Source organism: Erigeron canadensis, chromosome 8 (assembly GCF_010389155.1).
Source record: "Erigeron canadensis isolate Cc75 chromosome 8, C_canadensis_v1, whole genome shotgun sequence".
NCBI classification, from domain to species: domain Eukaryota; kingdom Viridiplantae; phylum Streptophyta; class Magnoliopsida; order Asterales; family Asteraceae; genus Erigeron; species Erigeron canadensis.
The window spans coordinates 42,769,179-42,793,386 of record NC_057768.1 but is presented as its reverse complement, the minus strand read 5'-3'; the positions used below and the strand labels follow the sequence as shown (position 1 = coordinate 42,793,386).

The 24,208-nt window shown below is 32.8% G+C and overlaps 3 protein-coding genes across 4 annotated transcripts; 2 read left to right on the top strand and 1 right to left on the bottom strand.

The window, feature by feature from the left end:
- The first annotated feature begins 209 nt into the window (after positions 1-209).
- Positions 210-10,906, top strand: LOC122578801 (membrane-associated progesterone-binding protein 4). Of its 2 annotated transcripts, XM_043750841.1 has the most exons (8): positions 210-453; positions 553-629; positions 8,469-8,540; positions 9,180-9,217; positions 9,372-9,415; positions 9,899-9,945; positions 10,074-10,248; positions 10,548-10,906. In XM_043750841.1, the coding sequence occupies exons 1-8, from the start codon at positions 337-339 to the stop codon at positions 10,713-10,715; spliced, it is 738 nt and encodes a 245-aa protein (XP_043606776.1). In that variant the 5' UTR covers positions 210-336; the 3' UTR covers positions 10,716-10,906. The 2 variants fall into 2 exon arrangements, with proteins under 2 accessions (XP_043606776.1, XP_043606777.1); XM_043750842.1 differs by lacking the exon at positions 8,469-8,540.
- An 833-nt stretch (positions 10,907-11,739) lies between these two features.
- LOC122579582 (pentatricopeptide repeat-containing protein At5g08305-like) lies at positions 11,740-13,591 on the top strand. The gene has a single exon (XM_043751771.1). It carries the CDS (start codon positions 11,855-11,857, stop codon positions 13,484-13,486), a length of 1,632 nt encoding a protein of 543 aa, XP_043607706.1. The 5' UTR covers positions 11,740-11,854; the 3' UTR covers positions 13,487-13,591.
- Positions 13,592-13,631: 40 nt separating this feature from the next.
- On the bottom strand, positions 13,632-17,129 carry LOC122579583 (polyamine oxidase 2-like). Its single transcript, XM_043751772.1, has 10 exons — positions 16,978-17,129; positions 16,213-16,344; positions 16,010-16,098; positions 15,789-15,902; positions 15,586-15,673; positions 15,381-15,466; positions 15,192-15,294; positions 14,954-15,051; positions 14,417-14,846; positions 13,632-14,299 (listed from the first exon to the last, which is right to left on the bottom strand). Exons 2-10 carry the CDS (start codon positions 16,318-16,320, stop codon positions 13,991-13,993), a joined length of 1,425 nt encoding a protein of 474 aa, XP_043607707.1. The 5' UTR covers positions 16,321-16,344; positions 16,978-17,129; the 3' UTR covers positions 13,632-13,990.
- Between the last annotated feature and the right edge of the window lie 7,079 nt (positions 17,130-24,208).

Here is a 24,208-nt window from a genome sequence, read left to right as displayed (position 1 = left end):
TTAGGGGGTTTTGGTATTGCGATTATAAAACAAAATATGCGTTTTGACTACATATTTTTTTAAAACTGCGTTTTTATAGCAAATAATGACTTTTTCATAAAAAATACTTTTTTATATTATTTGCATTTTATAAAAGATAATCATCTTATATAGCATTCTCAAGAAGTCAACAGAAAACCGAGTGTGACTGTGTCTGTGTGTATTGTACAGTAGTTTTATTTTAAAAATAAAAAATAAAGACAGACTGGGAAACCAAAATTCTTCAACCGAAAAGGGGAAAATTGTTGAAGCTTTTATAGAGATTCATAACCCTACAAAAAGAAGAAGAAGAAGAAAATGAAGGGGATTTCCCCATTTGTTGGAATCGCCATTACAATCGCGCTTATCTCTCTCCTCTTCACATTTTTATATCCACTCCTCTATCATCATCATTCACCATCACCACCAACCCCTGTATGTATCATAATCATTATATATATATATATATATACCTTTACATCCCACTTTGTAGTTTTGTACTACTAGTATAAACTTACCATATTTATTTGACAGAGATTGTTTACAGTAGAAGATCTAGCTATATACAATGGCACTGATAATTCCTTGCCCATCTTTTTAGGCATTCTTGGGTACCCATCTTTTCCTTTCCTTTCTTTTTTTGATCATATTTTCACCTTCTTAGCTAGTCCTTCGTAATTTAAATATTTCAAGTTCTTGAAAGAATGTTGATAGTTGCATACAACTTGTGTTTGGGATTGCGCTTGGTATTTATTCGGTCATTCCTTATAAAATAAGCAGATAAACAGTTTTTCATAGTGTTTTTAATTTGCTTTCTGCTTAAAAAAAAAACAAACAATAAGCATATAACCAAGGTAAAAAAAAAGCTATTCCAAACACCTCCATATCATTTTTTTTAGCTTCCAAGTAGTGGGCATAAATTATCAATATGCATATTCATGTGGCTGATTTACCATATATTATCTTGGAGATCAGATCACGAATTCTGAAAATGGACATCTATATGCAAATTATGCGCATAATTTATGAAGATACATTAGTGGTTAAATAAACACATGAAAACTCTGTTTAACTGCCTAATTGTATGCAATATTCATTGTTGGAATAATTATGATTCGTATTGTAAATATAATGAAAATATGATAATAATTATAATACCTGATCCAGTGGACCTTGTAAGAGCAATAATGTTTGCCATTGATGTTGGGAATGACTCTCTATTTATAGAGAGATCATTTACAACTTTAGCCCTCTGGTGTTTAGTATGTGCAATATAAGTCCCCGTATTTCCAATCATCTAATGGGAAACCCTATAATATGTCTTTAAGAGTAAATACGCCCATCTTATAGTTACTAGACATAGGGATTTCAGTTATCGTCAATTATCATATCACGAATGATAAACGATCAGTGACGGTCACATTAACGTGGTTCCAACATTCTCCCACTTGACCAAGCGATCATTTATCTATGAGTATTCAATAAGTCCGGCCGGGATAATACTCATTTTGTTTTAAACTGAAATCATAGTCAATAAGTACAGTCGTAGAGAAGAACATCAACTCAAGACCCCCACTAGTCAAATTATGACTCAAATTTAAAACTAATAAGCAATGATCAATTGACTAAGACAAATTTTGTTATATAATGTCTATACACCATTATGAGCTCGAAGTGTAATTAATAGACAAACAAAATCTGAATAAGGAGGAGAAATTTTCATTAAGTTAATAATAATGACCGATAAGTACAACATGCTATTATAATAGGTCCTTTAATAAGCCTTATCTTCGACACGTGTCCTACGAAGATTTTAGGAGGAAGACCTTTGGTCATTGGATCCATTAGCATATTATGTGTACTTATGTACTCAATACAAAGAACATTTCCTCAATTCGTTCATATACAACAGATACTTTGTATCGAGATACATCTCAGCGCTAGTTGAACTGTTACTGTTCAAGCAAGTTACGGTAGCTGAGTTAATCACAGTGAAGCTTCAATGGTCTATAAATAAAGTTGACGATTTCGAGTCCACTGACTAGGTTCGTTAACAACATCTTATGACATGAAATTATGAACGTTCAGACATCATGGTAGATGTTACAGTCAGTTTCTACTTATGACTCCGTCAAAAGATAGGTTTATCAGCTAATCATATATATATATCAAGAAATAGATTTTTTATTGGAATTAGAACATCCCACTACTTTTAAGATGTCACCTCTTCTTCTATAAGTAAATGTGTAGTCTTTGGTCCTTAGCAGATATCGTAGAACCTTTTAACTGTTATCCAATATGCTAATCCGGGATTATAAACTTAACTCCCAAGCATATCGGCAATATGAGCGATATCTGGACGGGTACAGACCAGAGCGTATGTAATGCTCTTAACTACTTACGAGTAAGGTATCATCCTCATTTTCTACTTATTAATCTCAATTTTCAGACTTCGGAAACAATCACATACGTTTCCTTTTACTAATAGATCTATAATGGGTGTGTAGTGTTGCAAGTTATTGCGTTCTAAGATGTGTTCAATATAAGTCTTTTGAGAAAGAACTAGAACATCATTACGCCTATCCCGATGTATTTTGATACATGTGACATTAAAGGCATCACCGAGATCTTTTATGTCGACATTCTACGAAAAGTAAACGCTTCGACTCATGCAACATATCCAAGTTGTTACTTGCAAGCATAAATTCATTCACATGCAAAACAAGGATTGTAAATTTACTCCCACTGATCTTGAAATAGGTGCATTCATCCACTTGATTCTTTATGAAGTCTTGTCCTTTTATGACTTCATCAAACTTAAGGTACCAATTTAGTGATGTATGCTTCAACCCGTATATGGACTTCATCAACTTGCAGACCATGCGCTCTTTACCTTTTGGAATGAATCCTTCAGGTTGCCACATGTATACGTCTTATTGCAAGTTTCCATTTAGGAAAGTGATCTTGCCATGATGATCCTTAAGTAATCTTTATGAGACATGAAATAACGTCTCTTGATAATCGATTTCTTCCTTTTTTTTTAGTAAAGCCCTTCGCAACTAGTTATGGCCTTATAGCGTGTGACGTTTCCATTCGGGTCTAATTTGGTTTTGAAGATCCACTTACAACTTATAGATTTGGATTCTTCAAGAAATTCAACCAAGTCCTAAACGTCATTATGCTATATGGAATTAAGCTCTCAAATCATGGCTTCATTCCACTACTAAGTGGCCTGATCGCTATTAATGGCTTCTTGATAAGGAATAGGATCAATAAGCTTTCACATGTCCTCAACTTCAGTTAAATAAGTTATGAAATCATCAAAAGTTATGGCCTTTATATGACCTAGATGATCTTCTGAGTTGATTATCAGGTTCAGTAAGGAAGATGCTTTAGCATTAGTAATAAGATGCTTTATCATTAGTAGTATCTTTATTAGGAAGATTTTGATTAGGAAAAGGTGCATCAGTGATATTAGGAGCAGCGTTGAGTGCAAGAGGAGTTATCGGAGGAGTAATAATAACCGACGAGTGGTTCCCCCCGCTTCTTGTACTTCCTGCAAATCTTAAGTTATGATTTGTCGTGCTCCCACTGATCTCTTAGTTCTCAACAAACGTGGCATAATGCGTGTCAATAATGCTAGTAGTGTAGGAAAGACAGTAAAACTAATAACCGATAAAGAAACAAGTAAGGGATGTAGGATCCAGTTTCTTTAAGTTAGGGTTATAGAGTTATGCTTTGGCAGAACAGCCTCATACGTTCATATATTTTAGACTCAGTTTCCTACCTGTCCAAGAGTCTTAAGGACAGATTCTAATGGAACTCTTATTGAGTATATGAATGGCTATGTGTAAGGCCTCATTCCAAAAGAAAGTAGGTAAGTTAGTGTTGACAAACATACTTTTCACCATGTCCATTAAGGTTCTATTTCTCCTTTTAGCAACATAAAATTTTGAGGAGAACCAAATGTGGTGTATTGGTTACTTATGTTTTGTTCCTTTCAAAAAATTATGGAAAGAACCGGCAACTTAACCAATATCAGTATGTCAACCATAATACTCACCTTCTCTATCTGATCTCACAACTTTTATTTTATGATTAATTTGGTTTAAAACCAAAGATTTAAGATCAATAAAAGTCTCTAAGGGATCAGATCAGATATAGGTGCACATAACGTGAATAACCGTTAATGAACGTAATAAATGATGCATGTTTTGAGATGGATGCGGGATATATAGGGGCCACTAACATCAGAGTGAATTATTTCCAACAAGTTGGAACTTCTAGTGGCTCCTTTCTTAATCCCTTAAGCCATTAGATACATGTTTCAAAATCACTAAAGTCAAGATAATGTAATATTCCATCCTTATGAGTCGTATCATGCAAACTCGTGAGATGTGGCCAAAATGTTTATGCCACATTATGGAGGAATTTACTAATTATTTAGGTGATTTTGTCTTTGTTTTAGTTATGTCATCAATATTAGGAGGCGACAAAGACTGTGAGAAATTATGATCTAGTTCTAACTTATACAACAATCCATTCAAGAAACTACGACCAAGGAATTCATTATTATGAGTAATGGTAATCTCGTCGTTACCATGAATTATTACATAACTTTCAAGGTCTTAGACTAGAGAAATAGATACAAGGTTCCGAGAAATTCTCGGTACACATAAGGTATCCACTAGTCTAATATACTTTTAAGTATTTATATGTAAATCATAAGTCTCCATGGTTTCGACATATAATAGATCAACCCTTCCGACTCTAAGTTTTCTTTGGTCATTTGATAGCTTCTGAATTGTATGGAATCCTTATGTTGAGCTAATCACATGAACCATAGAACTAGAATCACTCACACATGTATTAATAGATACATCAACCATAAAAGAATCAAATATTTCATAAAGTAATTTACCTTTCTTAGCTAGCAACACCTTGAATTTAGGGCAATCTGAGCACAATCAAAATTTGCAGTTAGGATTGCTCGTCAAGGACTTAAAGCTAGAGGCAATAGCACCATGATTAGCCCTTTTGAACTGTACTTAAAGTCTTATTATTACTGTTATTATCCTTCCTCTTAATGGAATTAGCAGTGGTAGTAAGGTGAACAACTTTAGGTTGACCCAACTTAAGGCGACCATTTTCTTGAACACACATTGCTATTAGTTCACTCATCGACAGTTAATCCTTCACAGTGTTATAATTATATTTGAAGGTGTAGAAATGAGCAAGCAATGCGTCGTTATAAAGTATACAAGAAAGATGTCAGAGACTTCCATTTTTAGGACTCTAAAGCTTATGAGTCATGTCAGTCATCTTCATTATGTGTTCACGAATACTGCTATTTCCTTTGTATTTAAGCTACTTTTGCACGCTTTAGACTTTCCCTTGAAGTGATATCTCCTCGGATACTGAGATTTAAGGAGTTCTTAACCATTATAATTGACAAGCGATTCGCCCTATTCCACTTAAAAATTCACTTTTTTAGCTACACAAAAGTTAGCAGTAATAGCAGTGGGTTCATTATGGCGAATGAAATAGTCAAGGTCTAGCATATCCAGAGTTAGAGGTAATTAATCTTTTCATGAAGCAAAGTTTGCACCGGTAAATGACTCAATGCCTAAATTAGGTACTATAGTGGAGATAAGGAGGATATAAATTTATGATACAAGTGATAGAAGATTATTATAGTAATGCCTATAATAAGTAGGCTTAATAGTAATGTTCTTATAGTGACATGATTAGCTATCTAAGGCAGACTAAGTACTGTCTCTTAATAGTAATGGAACTAAAGTAATGTCTAAAATAAGTAGACTTAATAGTAATGTTCCTTAGAATAATGAGACTATGACCATTATTATAGTAATAAAGCTAGTGATAGGTAAACTTATTGTAAACTTTTTTGAATGTTCATTTTCCTCACAAATTTGGCTACAAGTAAGAGATTATGGTGAAATGCAACATCTTCGGCCAAGCTTGGATTCTATCATTGATTGGATGATCCCTCGTGCAAAATCAAAAACTATGGCTGATGTAGTGGGAAGAATCCTTGTGGCTGCGGTTGCTTACTTCATATGGCAAGAAAGAAACAATAGAATGTTCAACGATCAAGCTCGGCCGCCTGATCTTTTATGTGATATTATCACATCCACAGTATGCTTAAAACTTATGACATTGAGATTCAGAAAGACAGCTCGGGTGATCCATATGCTCGAAGCTTGGGGAGTTAGGGGCGATTCTTTATTCATACATCAGTGTTGATTGGATTTTGGAGTTCACATGGTCCATGTCTATTCTATATGTGTTATTCTGTTTGTAATAGCTTATAGGTAGACTAGTATCCTTTGGTCTTGTTTTGGTAGTAGCTTTGCATTGGTTACATATATGTGGTATTGTCACCACATATATGAATTAGTGTGGTTCCTAAACTATGCTACTTGTAACGAACATTTTAACATTGTTATAATACCAAGTCATCGGGGTAACCCTTTACCCAAAAAAAAAGTAAGGCTCTACTTAGATGTTACATCACCTTTGGGCAGAAATAACTAATATCTAAGTTTAACTGAGCATTAGGGTCATGCAACACAACGCTTATCTTTTGACCTTTGGGCACAAAATTAAGAATTGTGTATATTCTGCATGCAAATAGTCCTTTTATCACACAAAGCATATTAAATCACCTTTGGGCAGAATTAATATACTTAGTGTTCATTTGCAAAAGGAAACAGAGCGCAACATTAGAATCATATTTGACCTTTGGGCACAAATAGTGAGACCATGTACATTAGTGCGAAGCCCCTAAGTTATGGGGGTCTGGGGTACCGCCCTTGAAAACGGGGTCCAAGAGGCGGTAGCCCGTGGCGACTAAATCAAATTTCATTGTTGAATTATTTATTTATTTATTTTAATTTCTCTTTATGTGTTATGGCAAAAATGTCATAGAAAGAAGATATTTTCAAAATTTGAGTGACAAAATTTTGCCATAAAACTTTTAGGTGATATTGTATTCAACAATTAAGGAGAACTCAACAAGTAATGATCGATTTTGATAAGTTAAAGTCAAATTAGACAAGATTAGGTCTAACTTGACTTTAAAACATTAAGGTTGAACTCGATAAGATGTTAGGTCGAATTCGACATTAGTTTAGGTCGAACTCAGCTTAGAAAAAAAAAGTTAGGTTTAAATCGATAGATAAGTTGACCTCTAATATATTTAGGTGAAACTCAACCTTTAGATAAGAAGTATGGTTGAGATCGACATGTAATAAAGAAAAATGTCATGGTTTATTTGACATTTATATATATAATATTCACATAAGTGGTCAAGTAATTTAGTTCAACATGTTTTACATAACGACATTACATGTAATGAAGTAATGTCGAATTTAATAAGACTAAATCAAATTCAACTTGAAATAATGTCGAATTCAATAAAGACTAAATCAAAAAACGACTTGAAATAAGGTCGAATTCAATAAAGACTAAATCAAAAAACGACTTGAAATAAAGTCGAATTCAATAAAGACTAAATCAAAATCGACTTAAAATAACGTCGAATTCAATAAAGCCTAAATCAAAAAACTAACTTATTTCATCGAATTCAATAAAGTCTAAATAAAAAAACTAACTTATTTCATCGAATTCAATAAAGTCTAAATCAAAAAACTAACTTATTTCATCGAATTCAATAAAGTCTTAATCAAGATCAAATGTCGAATTACTAAATCAAAATTCAAACAATAAAATATGATCGAGTGGAATGATACTTAGCCGACAACATTATAATTTATTAATTACACAAAGATGATCAAACCATTTGTTATTGGTTTTATAATATGCGGCGGCCAATCCAGAAGAAAAAAAAATTTAATTGGTTCGCTTTCACTCGGAAATTCATTTGCAGCTAAAAAAAAACGAGATCCAAAATGGATCTAATGATCCATTAACCTCATTACTTACAAAATCATATTTTTAGTTTTAGTGTTCCAAGCGTTTACGGAACATACAACATACAAATACGAATCAATAGATCAATCAAAAAACCATTGGCTCATAATACCACATGTTGGAATAATTATGATTCGTATTGTAAATATAATGAAAATTTGATAATAATAATAATACCTGATCCAGTGGACCTTGTAAGAGCAATAATGTTTGCCATTGATGTTGGGAATGACTCTCTATTTATAGAGAGATCATTTACAACTTTAGCCCTCTGGTGTTTAGTATGTGCAATATAAGTCCCCGTATTTCCAATCATCTAATGGGAAACCCTATAATATGTCTTTAAGAGTAAATATGCCCATCGTATAGTTACTAGACATAGGGATTTCAGTTATCGTCAATTATCATATCACGAATGATAAACGATCAGTGACGGTCACATTAACGTGGTTCCAACATTCATATGTTGCTTTCTTTTATGGGTGGATTGTCAGGTCAGTGTTCGACGTGACAAAAGGAAAATCTCATTATGGGCAGGGAGGTGGCTACAATCACTTTGCCGGAAGGTTTTGTTCTTTCTTCCTGTACTTTTTTTGTATGACTTAATTAAAGAAAATACGTTAGTGATTTGAAGCTGCAGTAATCTGATATGTCAATCATATTACAAAAAGTGTAAAGCTTTCATCACCTGTGAATAAGGTTATGCAGCTAACTAGATTGACTGAATTTAGAAGTTATGTTCAAGCGACCCAAAGCCATATTAATAAAATTTTGCATGGCAAGAACGGTCACGATAATGATTTATAGGTGGTTGCTAAATTATACTGTTACTTTGTGTTCATGGGCAAAGGTAACTTGAGTTGTGGGCTTGTGGCTGGGGCCGGAGATGGAACTGGTAAATGAGGAGTTTTTAAATGTTAGTTAAGTAGCTTTTATTTTAGGGGCCGAGACTTTTCCCGAAAAACTAGATCCAAACAAGACTTGTTTTTCTCTATAGGAGCTTCTCTTTGTAAAGCCAGAAGCTTTAAGCTCTTAAAAATCCCTTTGCCTAACACAACCTATCTTCCAGTTTTAACAGCCTATTGCATTATCTAATATTTAAGTAATTAATGTGCTACAGAGTTGAAATTTTAAGTTTTTCGATGCGTGGTTTCTATCTTTTTGCCTGATAATAGTGCTCGTTTATTCTGTCTTTTGGATTCCAGAGATGCTTCAAGGGCATTTGTATCTGGAAACTTCACAGGTATGTTTGTCAATCCTTGTCAAACAGGGCACTTCTTGTTGTTTTATTTTGCAAAAGATGATTTTTGTTTAATTGAAGTAACAAATTCCAGAAGAAGTTATCTATGTGAACTGACATATTTAATCTTATTTTTTGTGTTATCAACTGGATACAGGGGACGGGCTTACTGATTCATTGGCTGAATTGTCTAGCACCGAGGTATATGCTTAGTTTCCTGTTGAAAGTTTGCATCGTTTTTCTATTAGTCTTTCTTCCGATAGTGATTTTTAGATGTTTGTCATATCACACTGTATTATTTCTTGTTACTAGTATCATACTATCATTCTTACCCTTAATCGAACATTACTAGACACCAAGCAAAGACTAATAAACAGCTCTGTTGGCCTGTCTGTCTCATTGATGTGATGAATGCTCTTTAATATCGTGTATGATCAATCAAAAACCGTGAAATTTGTAATTGACCTTTTTTCCTATCATTCTTTAAACCTTGTACTGCAACAACAGCTCTACTAGAGTGTGCATACATAATTTCATGAACTAGATAACGGAGGAATAAAAATTAAGATTTGGTAGAAATATGTCATGTATATAATGTCTTTATTCCTGGAGTATAGATAATATGATAAAAACATCATATTTGGTTGAAGAGTGAAAAGCTAACACTCTATGTTTATTTTGTAGGTGAAGAGTATAGTTGAATGGCGAGACTTCTATAACAGGACATACATGTAGGATATGCTAATCTCTATGTAATGATTCTTTAGTGCTAAATTATAGTTTTTAGATTCTTGTTTGTAACAATCATTATCTCACCTTATTTTTTGTTATCTGCCACGGCTTCAAATGGTTGTATCAGATATGTTGGCAAGTTAGTTGGTCGCTATTACAACAGCGAGGGAAACCCCACAAAATATCTTAAAGGAGTTGAAGCAAAGGCAAAACGAGGTGCACAGTTGATGGAGAAGCAAAAGATTGAAGAAGCCAAAGTACCTGGCTGCAACTCCAGATGGAGCCAGGACGAGGGTTCCGAGGTATGCCCAACCGCCCATCATTTGTTAATTTGACTTCTAGGGTCAAATATCTTTATGCTAGAGTCCCACTCTTTTCATTTAATTTCACAGCGACAAGCTGCATAACTTTTCATTGTGTTTGGTCATTAACTCCAATGCAGATCTCAGTTAAGTTCTTTAGAATTCAAAGTCCAGATTGTAAAAATCAAAGTTGTCTATTTGACTCTCAAAGTCGATAGTAGATTTTTACTTGAATGGATTTATCCTGTTTTGAGGATTGTTGTATCTACTCGTTGTTAATGTGTTGGTATGTATGGCAGGTATGGTGTGACAATGGATACCCCAGACTAGTTCAGAGACCCCTAGAAATAGCATTGACGGGAAAAATGAGCAAACGTTGTGCGTGCTACAGTGAAATAGATTTAGACCAACCTGGTTTAGAAGTTTATGAAGGATGTGGTTTCTTATCTAAATCTTGTCGGCTTTGATTGTCATGATACGATCATCAAAGCTTGGAAGTCTTCTTTTAGCACAGGACATCATTATGGGTTGTTGTAGATGACTCTTCACACGAAATGATCTTGTAAAGCTATTTTAGGCAACTCTTCACACAAAATCATTGTCTGTCTATTTTTTAACCTCTTTTGAACTAATAGTGAAAATATAGATATTGGCTGAACCATGTGAGTATTTGAGCTGTGTTTTTGTTAGTATGTTGTCTAGGTGTTTGTTATTCTCGAATTCTTTTGGGTCATTTGGCAGCAAACCAGTATATTCTTGGGACATCTAAATACAGAGAATTGAACAACAAACACCATATATATTTAGTGACTATTTTAGTTTGGTTGGGTTTTTGGGCACAGCCCATGGCAGGTTGGTAAGCTTGGTTTAATTGGTTCATTTGTAGCTTCTCAATGCCATTTGCCATTTGTTGGACCCTCTTCATTTGTGACATTCAGCCTCAGTGCTTCTTGATTCCTGGATATGCCAGATCCTGGCCACAGTGGTTCAAGGCTTTCATAGAAAGAAAAAAAAAAAAGGCTTCCACTTCTCAATATGCTGATTTAAGGTTGAAGGATTAGTTTAACTAAAATTGCTTAGATGTTAGGTCCCAGTTATTGATGCAACTTGCCTTCTTCTAAGCCCTACCAAAGCATTGGTTTGGGTCAATCTGTATCATTTATGTGTCTAGATAGAGGTGACTTAATGCATACAAAAGATGCACAAACACAATGACTATTAGAATATTAACCGAAGTTGAAATCAAAACTCATGATCTATGTACTCATCAATGTATTCCTATCCCACAATATATGTTTTCATTGTAAAAATCAAACTATACTTAATATAATTATATAAATATTGTTTGAAAATTAATGGAAAAAGCAATTTTGGATGAGATTGTCGTGTTGGGCTTTCATTTTTGCATACATGTATATGAGTATATCTTTCTTTAAAAAAAATACTGACTACCAGTTACACGAATTATATGATCGGATCCAAAACACATATTCCACAATAAATTGTTCAAAGAATATGATTTTTTTTAAAACTAAAAATCTTTAGTGAACTGATGTATGTCTCTCGGCGGCAAAATTGATCGTCTCTTAACAGACTTAACTGACAAATGTCGAATGCTGCTGCAGCATTATTATTATGCAAACACAACAATCTAACCACTTTACTCCAACACTGCAAATCAATATCCCACTTCAAAAAACTGCATGCCATCATCATCACATTTGGCATTCCTATTTCATCCCAAGAAACCACTTTCATTTCAAATTTTCTCTCATTTGCCGCCACTTTCTCACCCAACATTCATTACCCATACACCATTTTCCTTCGCCTCCAGAACCCATCAATCTTTAACTACAACACCATCATTCGAGCTTTCTCCAATGCCCAAAACCCCAACAAATCTATATCCATTTTCAACGACATGTTACGAAAAGGCCTAACTCCTGACCATTTAACTTACCCGTTTGTAACGAAAGCCGCGTCTCGTTTGCAGGAGGTACGCCTTGGGTTATCGATACATGGGCGTGTTATGAAAGATGGGTTTGAGGCTGATAGGTTTGTTAAGAATTCTTTGATACATTTTGCGGGTTCTTTTAAATACGTTGGGTATGCGCGTAAGGTGTTTGATGAAATGACTAATAAGAACTTGATTTCGTGGAACTCGATGTTGGGTTGTTATGTTAAGTGCAGGGAAGTGGTTTTGGCAAGGGAAGTGTTTGATTCGATGGCTGAACGCAATGTAGTGTCGTGGAGTTCTATGATTGATGGGTATGTTAAGTGTGGGGAGTATAGTGAGGCGTTGGATGTTTTTGGTAAGATGAAAAGATCGGGTGTTGATGCGAATGAGGTGACTATGGTTAGTGTGTTGGGTGCTTGTGCTCATTTAGGTGCCCTTGAGCAAGGGGTTAAGATGCATAGTTATATAGTCGAGAAAAAAATAAGTTTGACGTTAGTGTTGAGAACATCGCTCGTAGATATGTATGCTAAATGTGGAGCGATAAAGGAAGCGCTGACTGTGTTTTGTGAAGCTTCTATGAAGCATACTGATGTTTTGATCTGGAATGCGATGATTGGGGGGCTTGCGACACATGGGCTTGTTCAAGAATCACTTGATCTGTTTAAAGAGATGCAGAATGTTGGGATTGCCCCTGATGAGATTACATACTTATGCATACTCAGCGCTTGTGCTCATGGTGGTTTAGTAAATGAAGCTTGGTACTATTTCAAGTGTCTTACTGAAATTGGATTGAACCTGAAAACTGAACATTATGCCTGTATGATGGATGCATTGGCACGAGCAGGACAACTTATGGAAGCATACACATTCTTGACTCAAATGCCTATGGAACCGACGCCTTCAATGTTAGGGGCGTTGTTCAATGGCTGCATAAACCATAGGAATTTTGATCTTGCAGAAGTGGTTGGAAAAAAGCTTGTTGAACTGCAACCCGACCATGATGGGAGATACGTTGGTTTATCGAATGTTTATGCAGTGATTAAACGGTGGGATGAAGCTAGAATGATGAGAGAAACCATGGAGAAGAGAGGGGTGAAGAAATTGCCTGGGTGGAGCTTGGTGGAGATTTTTGGATCACCTCACAGGTTCATAGCTCATGATAAGACCCATCCTCAATATGAACATATAAATGACATGTTGAATTTTGTACTTAAGGAATTTACTGACCCAGATTTTGAAATGTCACAACATGATTACAGTTTTGGCACCGTAGATATATAATTTGCATATCTTTGAGTATTATAGACTTTATGTATGATATATACTTTTAAGTGCATGTATATCAATGGTAATTTTTTAGGTTGGATGTTCTGCACACATAGTTAAGTTGTCATAAACAGAATATCATTCCTCTATGGCCAAAGAATCAATAGATAACTTTTATGTTTATTGAAGGGCTTGTATATATCCAACTCATTAACTTAACTATGAACATGGTCACACTTTGCAACAAACCTTAAAGACCTATATATTGACATTGAACTATACACACCAGTAGGGGTGTCAAAAATACCCATACCTTAATAACCCGACCTGAATGGATCATGGGTCGTAGGGGTTGCCTTATTTGGCTTTGGTTTATGGGTTAAGTTATAATTCTTAAAACTCATATAACCCCACCCAAATAACCTGGAACCCAAGTAACCCGACCAATTAACACCCCTACAGACAGCAGGGTACATTACACATTTTACACTCCATGTTTGCGCTTGATGAAGCAGATTTTTAGATACGTGAAATCAACAATGGCACAGAAGCAAGGGTTTCCTCGCCCATAACCGGTTGAAAAAGATCCAACTCGCCGTAACGTTCAAGAACCCGCATTCTGCAGTCTTCTGCAGCCATTAATCCAGTAGAGTAGGCACCGTGTACAGAGCCTGGGAAGTCAGAACTTGTTGCCTCCCCTGCAAAGAATAAGTTATCCACGGGGATCCTTAGCTTGTCATACAGTTCATGAGGTTTTCCTACTTTATCATAACTATATGAACCTAGTGAATTGACGTCACTGCCCCAATGAGAAACTAGATACTGAATCTGCATAAAAGAATAGAGTAAGAAAAAGGAAAATGGTCAGCATTAGGTGTGATTAGGTGCTGCTGAAAAATGCACGCCTCCTAAATGTGAGATTTTTTTTTTTACAAGGATCATTACCGGGGTGGAAGCATCAGGAAAAATCTTTTTAAGCTGTAGAAAAGCAGAACTAGCTGCAGCTTCATCCGTCATCTGCTCGATGTCTTTTGCTAGTTGACCCGCAGGCATGTAAACAAGCACTGCATGACCCGTGGCCTTGTGAAGATTAAGGAAATAGCTACATTCATACGACGTCTCGGCCACCACTCCTAAAAACTCAACATTTGGCCAGAATACTTTTTCAAAATGCAGAGCTATCTTATTCTCGATTCCAATTCCAAGATCAGCTATGGCTTCTTCTTTCCACTGAGGTAGTCTTGGTTCAAAACTTACTGTGTTTGACTTCAAAACACCAAGTGGGAGAGCAACTATGGCAGCATCCGCAAAGAATGTTCTACCATTCTCAACGGTTACCTTCACACCATTTGTGCGCCTGCTTATCTTCTTTACCCTTAGGAAGTACAAGAACAACAATGGAACAAAGGGTCTTATTCAGAAGGCTATATAGTCCACAAAAACAACCCGAAAACTTAATTAGTAAAATAAATAAAAGATTACCTGTGATTCAAGCGAATGTCAAGGCCTTTGGCAAGTGTATTTATTACTGGTTTGTAACCTCGGACCATAAGTCCATGTCCGCCTGGAAGCAACTCTTCCTGTATATCAGATCCGAAATAAGATGGTGGATGATGACATCTTTAGCTTTATAGACATATGCTTTAAACTGAATAGATACAAGGGCAAAAGATTGAAAGATGGGAATGGAATGCAAAATTGGGGAAAGAAGAGAGCATGCCTTGTCCCAGCATTTGAGAGAGATAGTATCGGCATCAGCAGCAAACCAGCCTTCCATTCTACACAAGTACCATTGCAATACCTTATGAGCAACCCCTTCCAACCTACAGAACCAATGTTTACACTTGTTATCGATATTTATCTGGTTATAACATCATTTTACCACGATTGCTATGGTAGCTAGGAATACCTAAGTTTTGGGTTTCTTTCAAACACAATTGATATCGCATGACGTATAGATGTATCTTCACTAAACTCTTCTCTCACTTTATTTGTCTACAATAAACAACCCATGTAACTATGTGTCTCAAACATACTAGATGCAGTACCAATTATAACAGAAGATCGAGTATTATCTCACAATGGCTAAATAAAGTAGAAAGGCGCAGTCATACCTCTTCCAGTATGGTCTCAAACGTTTCTCCGACTTGTGAGACTAGTTCTTGAGATACTTGATTCCCATCCTTGTCAAACAGAGCATAACTGAAGAAATGCATTGATAATAATCAGATCAAAAAGCAAATCACTACATCTACAGGCTATTTGTTGGTCACAAGTATACCAAAAAGCTAATTAAGAAAACGTTGAACCAACTTGCCTCTCTAAGTCATGGTCATACAAAACCGAGTTGTCACCACTTGTACGATACAAAGGCAGTCCAAGTCTTCCAATGAGAGGCGCCAAGGGATTCTCTTTTGATACCCCATGTAACCTGCAATAATAACATCAGATAACATATAATCATGGACAGGACACTGGACACTATACATATGTTCTAATACTCGTTAGTAGTATTAATTATGAATTCGGATCTCTTACCATGATGCTCCTAAATCTACAGGAAATCCAAAGGAGTAATCTGTACAAACTCGACCTCCAATTCTGTCACGAGACTCTAATACGATAACCTGAATATGTAATGCAAGTATGATCAACACTTTTGAATAAATGCTACTCGTATATAGCTAGCACAAAACTATATATATTATTAACACGATAATGTTTGAACAATAAAAAGTTACCCGAAATGAAGCATCATAGAGGGCACGAGCAGCAGCTATACCAGCAAAGCCACCACCGATTACAATAACAGATGGTGATGATTGGTTTGTCCTGCTTATTGTTCTCATTTCTCAATAACCTACAGCTTCTCGCTATATTTCCAACCGCAAAACATATAAAACCATATATATTACGAGTATTAGTTACACACATAAAAATGGGCTAAGTGCATAATTTTATTTTCTCACTTTTATCTATTTAATTAACACTACATTCTTTTTTCTTTCACATTATCGTTTGGATTTGAACCTCTAATCTTATGGTTCGTGATGAGGCAACGTACAAATATACACTTATACCGCTAGACTTATATGTCTCAGATTTTTACTTATTAAAAACTTATATGGAGTATTTTCTTTAATTTGAGAGTCCAAAAAGTCTATTGTACGTAGTTTATTGTAAAATAAATTCTTATCACTAATTTTTTTTTTTTATAAAAAAAATAACATGTTTATGTTTATATGATTTTATCCGCATTGAAAGAAAAAGGGGGAAAAAAAAGGCTAAACTATAATTCTGGGCAAAGATTTATATTCTTTGCCACACTCTAGAAACACTAAGATATGTATAATATATATATATATAGCTTATCATATAATATACTGAGGTGATTATATTTCAAAGTACAAAAACTTAGTTTAAAAACCATACATGTACATTATATATGCTAGCTAAGAGAAAACAAGTATGAAAGGAAAAATAAAGAGAGACAGTGATATAAAAACCTTATGTTTAATGGCTGATGATATATGATAAAATATCAAATATCATAAAATCTGGTAAGAATCCGACCCGAAAAGAATGTTGTTGAGTCTTGATTCTAAATTAAAGATGATAATGAATATACAGGTTCAGGTTACGGTTTTGGCGGATATTTAGTACCTATGGTTTTATAGGAAGAAAGAAAAAGATCTATATACTATAATAAAATAATAGTAATAATAATATGCACATGTATTACGTGGTTCTCTTTTATTGAGATTTTCTTTTTTATTACTAAACTAGCTATTTTCTAATTTTATAAATATAAATATAAATGTAAATATAAATATACTGTAGTATGTTTTTGGGTATGATGAAAGTGTGCGTTTAATAAGGTCGGTTATTGAGAGGCAAAATTACGCGTCGTTATTATTGGTATAGTCGTTAATTAGTAAACCATACCATTAAGTTGGACCATGCATTTGGGATCAGTAAAAGTTAAAATGTGTCTAAAAAATGACTCGTACTAAACGAGACTACTCTTTATATATACTAGATAGATATCCGCGCGATGCAGCAGTGGTATACTGCGGCGGTGGGCGGAAGTGACAACGATTGATAGTATTAATTTTTATATCAGCGTTAACAAAATTGCGGGTTACAAAAGAGGGACAGTGGTTAGAACGTGTCTGATTTTTGGGTGAAGATGGTATTATAGGAATAAAAAATGTCAAATGACAAATAAGGTATTTTAAAGACATAAATAATCAATAGGGGGGATTTACTTTATTATGTAGTATAGATATAGATATGTTAATAAATTGGTGATGGACGTACATCCATGAAATTTGGATTGCATATGCATGGTTATATATATATATATATATATATATATATATATATATATATATATATATATATATATATATATATACTAGTCATAATACTCGTACGATGTACGGTAACTATATAGTTTGTATCATAAATTTTTTTGAATATGCCTTCACATTTTGCGAATATGAGATAAATTGTGGTTAAAGTAAAACAATGATCAAAGCTAAATTATAATAAAATAGTAATGATAAATATAAATATAATATATGTTTAGTTAAAGTTTTAGATTTACCTTAAATTTTTACAATCACATCAAAATCAAAAGTTGTAAGCATAGTGGATGAATAAATCTTGTTTTAGTTATTAGTAGATATTATTATATGATGATTAATTAAAAGTAAAATAAAGATGAGATAATAAATACTTTTTATATAAATCAACATGTAATTGCATTTCTTTTGTATATTCGGTGACATATTTTAATCAACTTTAAATAGATGCTACTATGCTAGTCTTCAAGTATAGAAAAAGACGAAAGCTTTTTTGTTTAACCATTGACATTCGAATGCACAAGAGGAAAGAGTAATAAAAGTTGAAAAAGAGAAAAATTTTGGTTTTTTTCCGATTTAGTCGATGGCCAATTATCACAAAGAATATAATAAATTATTACCAAATATAATATAATGAATTTGATTAGTATTAGGAAACTACAAATTAGGATATAGACTAAAAAAAACACATATCGCTTAAATATCATACCACGGATTAAAAGATATTATACTCCTGTTTTAGTTTATTGGTAGATATGATCACTTGATTAGTGTATAGTCGACATTCATCGTCACTTGACAAACCATAACCTACGATTTACCAACTCTACGTACTATGTTATTCATGATTTTAATAAATAGCAGTAATGAACAATAAAAATAAATCAATTATTATATGTATAAAAGAAAACGAGTTTATTCTACGCGAGATCACATGGGTTATTAAAATAGTATATGTAAGAAAAAACCATGTTTCACATGAGCTTAATTAGTAGATACTATAGATAGCATGATTATGTTTGAACAAAATCAAGGATTCAAGTCTAGTGTTTTTAGGCAAATGAAAGCAACATGGTTGGATCAGTGGTAAACACCCTTGCCTCTGGAGACAGAGGTCATGGGTTCGATCCTCATTCCATGCAAAGGTTGGAGGGTCTTTTCTACCATTTAGATAGAAACTGGAAGCAGCCTCTCTACTTAGGTAGAGGTAAGGTCTGCCTACATCTTAACCTCCTCCATACACCGTCGAAGTATTGAGGCTCAAAAACCCGCAGGAAACGGCACTGAGCAGTTAATTTTTTTTTTTGTTTTTAGGCAAACGACCGATTCTCATCCTAATATCAATTCCAAAAGATTTTTATGAGATATTTCACAAACTAGCTCATAAGATCATCATGAAAATTTAAATTGATAATATATGCAAATTAGAATGTATTAATTATATATATATATATATATATATATATATATATATATATATGTTGTTGGTAATTTAAGTTAACTAAAAAATCAATAAGAGATCGATAACCTTTTCACTAGTTATGTTATTGAAAGAAGTCAAGTCTTTTTACTCAAATATACACGGTTTGACGGAGATAACTTCATGTAAAAAGGTTCAAATGATACACTAGCTATGACACTTCGAAAGTAGTTTATAAATAGAGGGACTTCTATTTTTTAAAATATTATAAAATATATTTTTGATTCCATCGGATTTGTAGAAGATGAAGCATTAAAATGAAGTAAATCATATTAAATTTTACATATTGTTCATCTTAGGCCTTGATATTAATCTGATAATTTCAGTCTTAATGTTCGACATTATTTCTTTTTCCAGATTTTCTAAACACTTAAAAAGCGGGAAAAAAAAGTCTAGTTTTTCTAAGCATGTTATGCTACATGTCATTAAAATCGGCATCACGTTAACAGCATACAATAATATACAATAAGCGATGAGAATATAAGGCTGTTAAGTACTTAAACTTAGGTGTGAAACATTCACATGTTGTTTTTTTAATCAATAAAATTTATAAGGGCCCAAACATTTTTTCATTAATAAATAAATATTACGAGTAAAAAATTTGTATATGAGGAGTTCCACACCTAAACTTAGGTGTCAGACAACTCTATAATCACTTTTCCCATATACAATTAGTAAAATTTGTAGATCACATACATATACATTAGCAAAAGTTACGAGATTGATACATAGGATACAAAATCCATATTAACAATAACAAAGACAACTATGATATATCTGTTTGGGAAAAAAAAAACAAGTCCAATCTCTCCTGTTTGGTAAGGTTTTTTATTTTGGAGAACTGTTTAAATTTTACTTCCTACATTTGTAGGAATGGATTATTAGAGGGGTTTTGAGAGTTATGAGTTTCATCACATGCATGCGTGGTTTGAGCTCCTTATACTGCCCAATTGAATGTGACTGTGTTCTCTCAAATACTAAACTGCTAACAACTAACTCGTAAAAAAAAAATCCAATCTCCCCCTTAGAAAAGATTCAAATTACTACAGTTAGAAATTATATACTCGTATCTATACTATATTATAAAGCAAATAAGGTTTCAACTTTCAATTTCAACAATGTACACATGATAATACATAATGTATCATACATCAATGTCTACAACTTTCTCTCATCCATAAATCATTTTATTATTCTAATTCTTTCAAAATCTTTTATCTCAAAAACCGTACATCGATAAATTATAAAAATTATATGGGTGTTCTTAAAATTTCATGTTCTTTCATTAGAGATGTCATTCGATATACTTTCAACGAATTTTTAAATCCGATGTCGGAGCCCGTACGGCTAAGACATTTGGCTATGACACTCTATGACATATCACCTCTTATGACCTATCATACTCACTATTTCACCGCCGCAATGCGCGGGTACTTGCTCTCGTTAACATTAACATGAGTAATTAACTATCGCTTTTGCGGATCGAATATCACAACGGAAGTTTTAGACTATGTCGTCTTAATCGGTCCAGGTTAGAGAATCTTGTCACCCAATACTTAATAGGATAAAAAAAAACTCTCTAATAGTCCGTCCAGATACACGGCAACATATTTAGGGAAAAACGTTATCCTTTAAAATTTGATCATGGGTCTCGTCAAATTTAAATCCTCACAAAAAGACTTCTCTGCTTATTAACTCAGTAGTTAACTTATTATATCTCACTTATGAACACTGTTTGTTATCCAAATATAGGATAATACTATAATAGTATATCATTGATTAGTCGAGAAATGCGTGGATAAACGCAAGAGTCGTGGACATCATTTTCTTCACTTATTTATTAGCACGTTTTGGAATTCTTTCTTTTTCAGTTACTTACAGTGTGCCCCGTGGTGCTTCTGTTTGTCTTTGATCGTGTTAATTTAATTTTCAACTTCACTTAAACATTTAAAAAAATTTATACGGTAATTTATAATATTTACGTTAACTTTTACGAGTAATAAAATTTTGAATTTATATAATAGCTTGTCTTGCCAGCTGCTTTAATTAAGTCGAAGCAGGAAGATGATAATGTAAACCGGCCAGCAACCTAAGTTGCTTTTCAATGTTTAATAAATTATTTACAAACATCAAGCTTTTGATTTAGATGTACAGTTTAACAAAGATATACTCGTGTTCGTTTTTAAATCCTTTAATTTGCTAAATCTCTCTCAAAATAAAATGTTATCCAAACAGATTTGAAATGAAGATCGTTTACAAGAATATTATATCTTCGACTACTATGCCACCTTGAGTCCTTGAAAATACTGACTACGTAAATTAATTATATTATATGTATGGTGAAAGATGACGATAGCTATTTGTTAATTTGACAACCTTTGAGGGTCTCTAGATGGTTAGAACACTAATCATAATTAAATCAGGAATCATATGTCGAAACAAATTAATTAAGATTTTTATATTAAGTTTATATCGTATATATGGACACGTTAACGGATTCGTTTTGATTGAAGTGAACTCCATGTTTTTATTTACTCTAAAATTACTTAAATGTCAATTCTAGTTCTAAACTTTTGCAGAATATTTATTATATAATGATATATGACTAACATTAAAGAATTTTATGAACCTATATAAATTTCGCAGCTGACCAACGGGCATAACGTACGTGTTATAGAAGTAATCAGCTTAATTGTATGTTTACACTAATCTTTTGTGTAGCCTATAACGATTTAAACAAGATTAGAACTAGCAATCTAGCATAATATTAAAAAAAAAAATTTAATAATAAGCCTTTGATGTATAGTATGTAACTAGATTTTAGGCCCGTGTCCAACACTGGACACGTGCTTTACGATATTATCAATTTTAGATTTTCATACATTTGAGTCATAAAAGCTTATAAGTAGAAAGATATACGGTTCTATGCTTTGCAAGTTGTAGTATTACAATAATCATAGGTTCGTCACTGTCATTATTAGCTGAGACATATTGATGGAATTGTTTGTCGTAGTCATTCCACAAGGCACATGCTATAATGATTTCTCTATAATATAATTTTTTGAAACTACTTGTACTCATAATGTGATATTAATTAAGAATTAAAATATAAACATACTTGTGATCATGTACTTAACATTCAAGTATATGTACTTGAATATGATGTGAACCCATAACACACATAAGTTTATTTTCAATCACATGTCCTATGATAATTAGCTAACAAGTATGATTGCTTTCATATTCTTGGATAACAATTAGGACTATTGATTTGAGTGACAATTGTAACTCCAAACATTAATACGCAAAACTAATATATAAAAAAGGAGAAAATTATGTACTTTTTTTTTATTGAGAGATAGAATGAATTTAAATGGAGTTCATATTCATTTGGATTTAGTATTCAAGTAACCTTCTGTTGTAAATCGTGTTTTGTTCTGTGATTGTCCCGTCTTATGTGATTCCTATTGTGTTTAGGATAAGGATGTTGTATATTGTCATCTGTTATTATGTTTGAGATATGTATCTAGAGTTCAAATTGTGTTTGTATTAAATATTCAACTAAATATTAGTATTTATAATTTATAAAAATCTAATATAATATTTGTTAATAAGTCATTAGGTTTTGAAATAATTTTTGTAAATAATATTTCATATATTTAATTTTTTATAATTAATTAAATGATTGTAAATTTTAAAAAATTTCTCAAGTTATGGCTAAAAATAAATATAAATCAAGTATTCAGGGCTAAAAAGTGTAAATTATTGATGAAAAACAAAAAAAAGTGTAAATTAATGAGACTTTTTTCTACAAATTAATATAAATTATAATATAATAATATATTTGGATAATGATTATTATGATTTTTAATTTATAGTTAATCTAAATGATGACATAAGTGAAACTCAATTTGATGAAATTGAGCGATTTGATTGGTTAATGAGTCATTAGTTCAACTGTCTTGTAGTATATATTAAGATTAAGATAAAATTAAGATTAAGATTAATATATATATTTTCAAAGTTCCAATAATTGTTTGATTTTGACTGGTGCGCGCTTAGATAACTACTGGGGGGGCATCACACATCACATATCCACCACCATTGTTACCACACGGTCCACACGGTTGAGCATCACTTTCTAAGATTTGACATATTTCCGATACATGTTAATTTTACTGAATCATGTGTTGTTCAAGGTTTACACATGTTTGATCAATTATTAATAGACTAATAGTAAATAAGTTAGGGACGCGTACCTGGTCATTTAGTAACCACGCAGAAAAAACGATATGAGTCAGTTGATGATTGGGTTTCTGTGTGATCAAAGGATGAGATTTAGTAAAGTCATAATTATTGAGTATAGAAGGAGGTAGAGGTGTTTATAATGTTAAAATGGAGCTTATAATGTTAAAATGGAACTAAAATGTACAAATGATGAATTTGATGACGTAAAAAAACATCATGCACTACAAACAATATTGCATTTTTTCACACTTTTAGGTGAGTGTAAACAAATTAAAATTTTTGTCACGCTTTTTAGTGTGTAGAAATATATTAAAGGAACATGCTATAGAAACCCCCATTTACTAAGGAAACCCTATAACATTAATTTCTAGTCAAATTTTTTATTCATTTATGTTTGATATAATTAATTTTCTATTTAAAAAAAAATTATATCAAACATTAGCATTAAATATAACATATTAATTATGTTCAAACATTACATTTAATGATTTAATACATCAAATTAAAACTAATTAGATATCTTTATATATATTAATAATATTAATAATACAATTATATAAATTTTATGTTTTTTTAATTATATTATTTTTAATCATCATCATTATTATTATTATTATTATTATTGTTATTATTATTATTATT

Excerpts from the sequence above, each read along its gene's own strand:
- LOC122578801 (XM_043750841.1), top strand. The coding sequence starts at position 337 with ATGAAGGGGATTTCCCCATTTGTTGGAATCGCCATTACAATCGCGCTT. Across the intron at positions 9,218-9,371 it reads TGTATCTGGAAACTTCACAG|GGGACGGGCTTACTGATTCA; the intron begins GTATGTTTGTCA and ends AACTGGATACAG. Across the intron at positions 9,416-9,898 it reads CTGAATTGTCTAGCACCGAG|GTGAAGAGTATAGTTGAATG; the intron begins GTATATGCTTAG and ends TTTATTTTGTAG.
- LOC122579582 (XM_043751771.1), top strand. The coding sequence starts at position 11,855 with ATGTCGAATGCTGCTGCAGCATTATTATTATGCAAACACAACAATCTA.
- LOC122579583 (XM_043751772.1), bottom strand. The coding sequence starts at position 16,320 with ATGAGAACAATAAGCAGGACAAACCAATCATCACCATCTGTTATTGTA. Across the intron at positions 15,295-15,380 it reads GAAAGAAACCCAAAACTTAG|GTTGGAAGGGGTTGCTCATA; the intron begins GTATTCCTAGCT and ends TTGGTTCTGTAG. Across the intron at positions 15,052-15,191 it reads CTCTCAAATGCTGGGACAAG|GAAGAGTTGCTTCCAGGCGG; the intron begins GCATGCTCTCTT and ends TCTGATATACAG.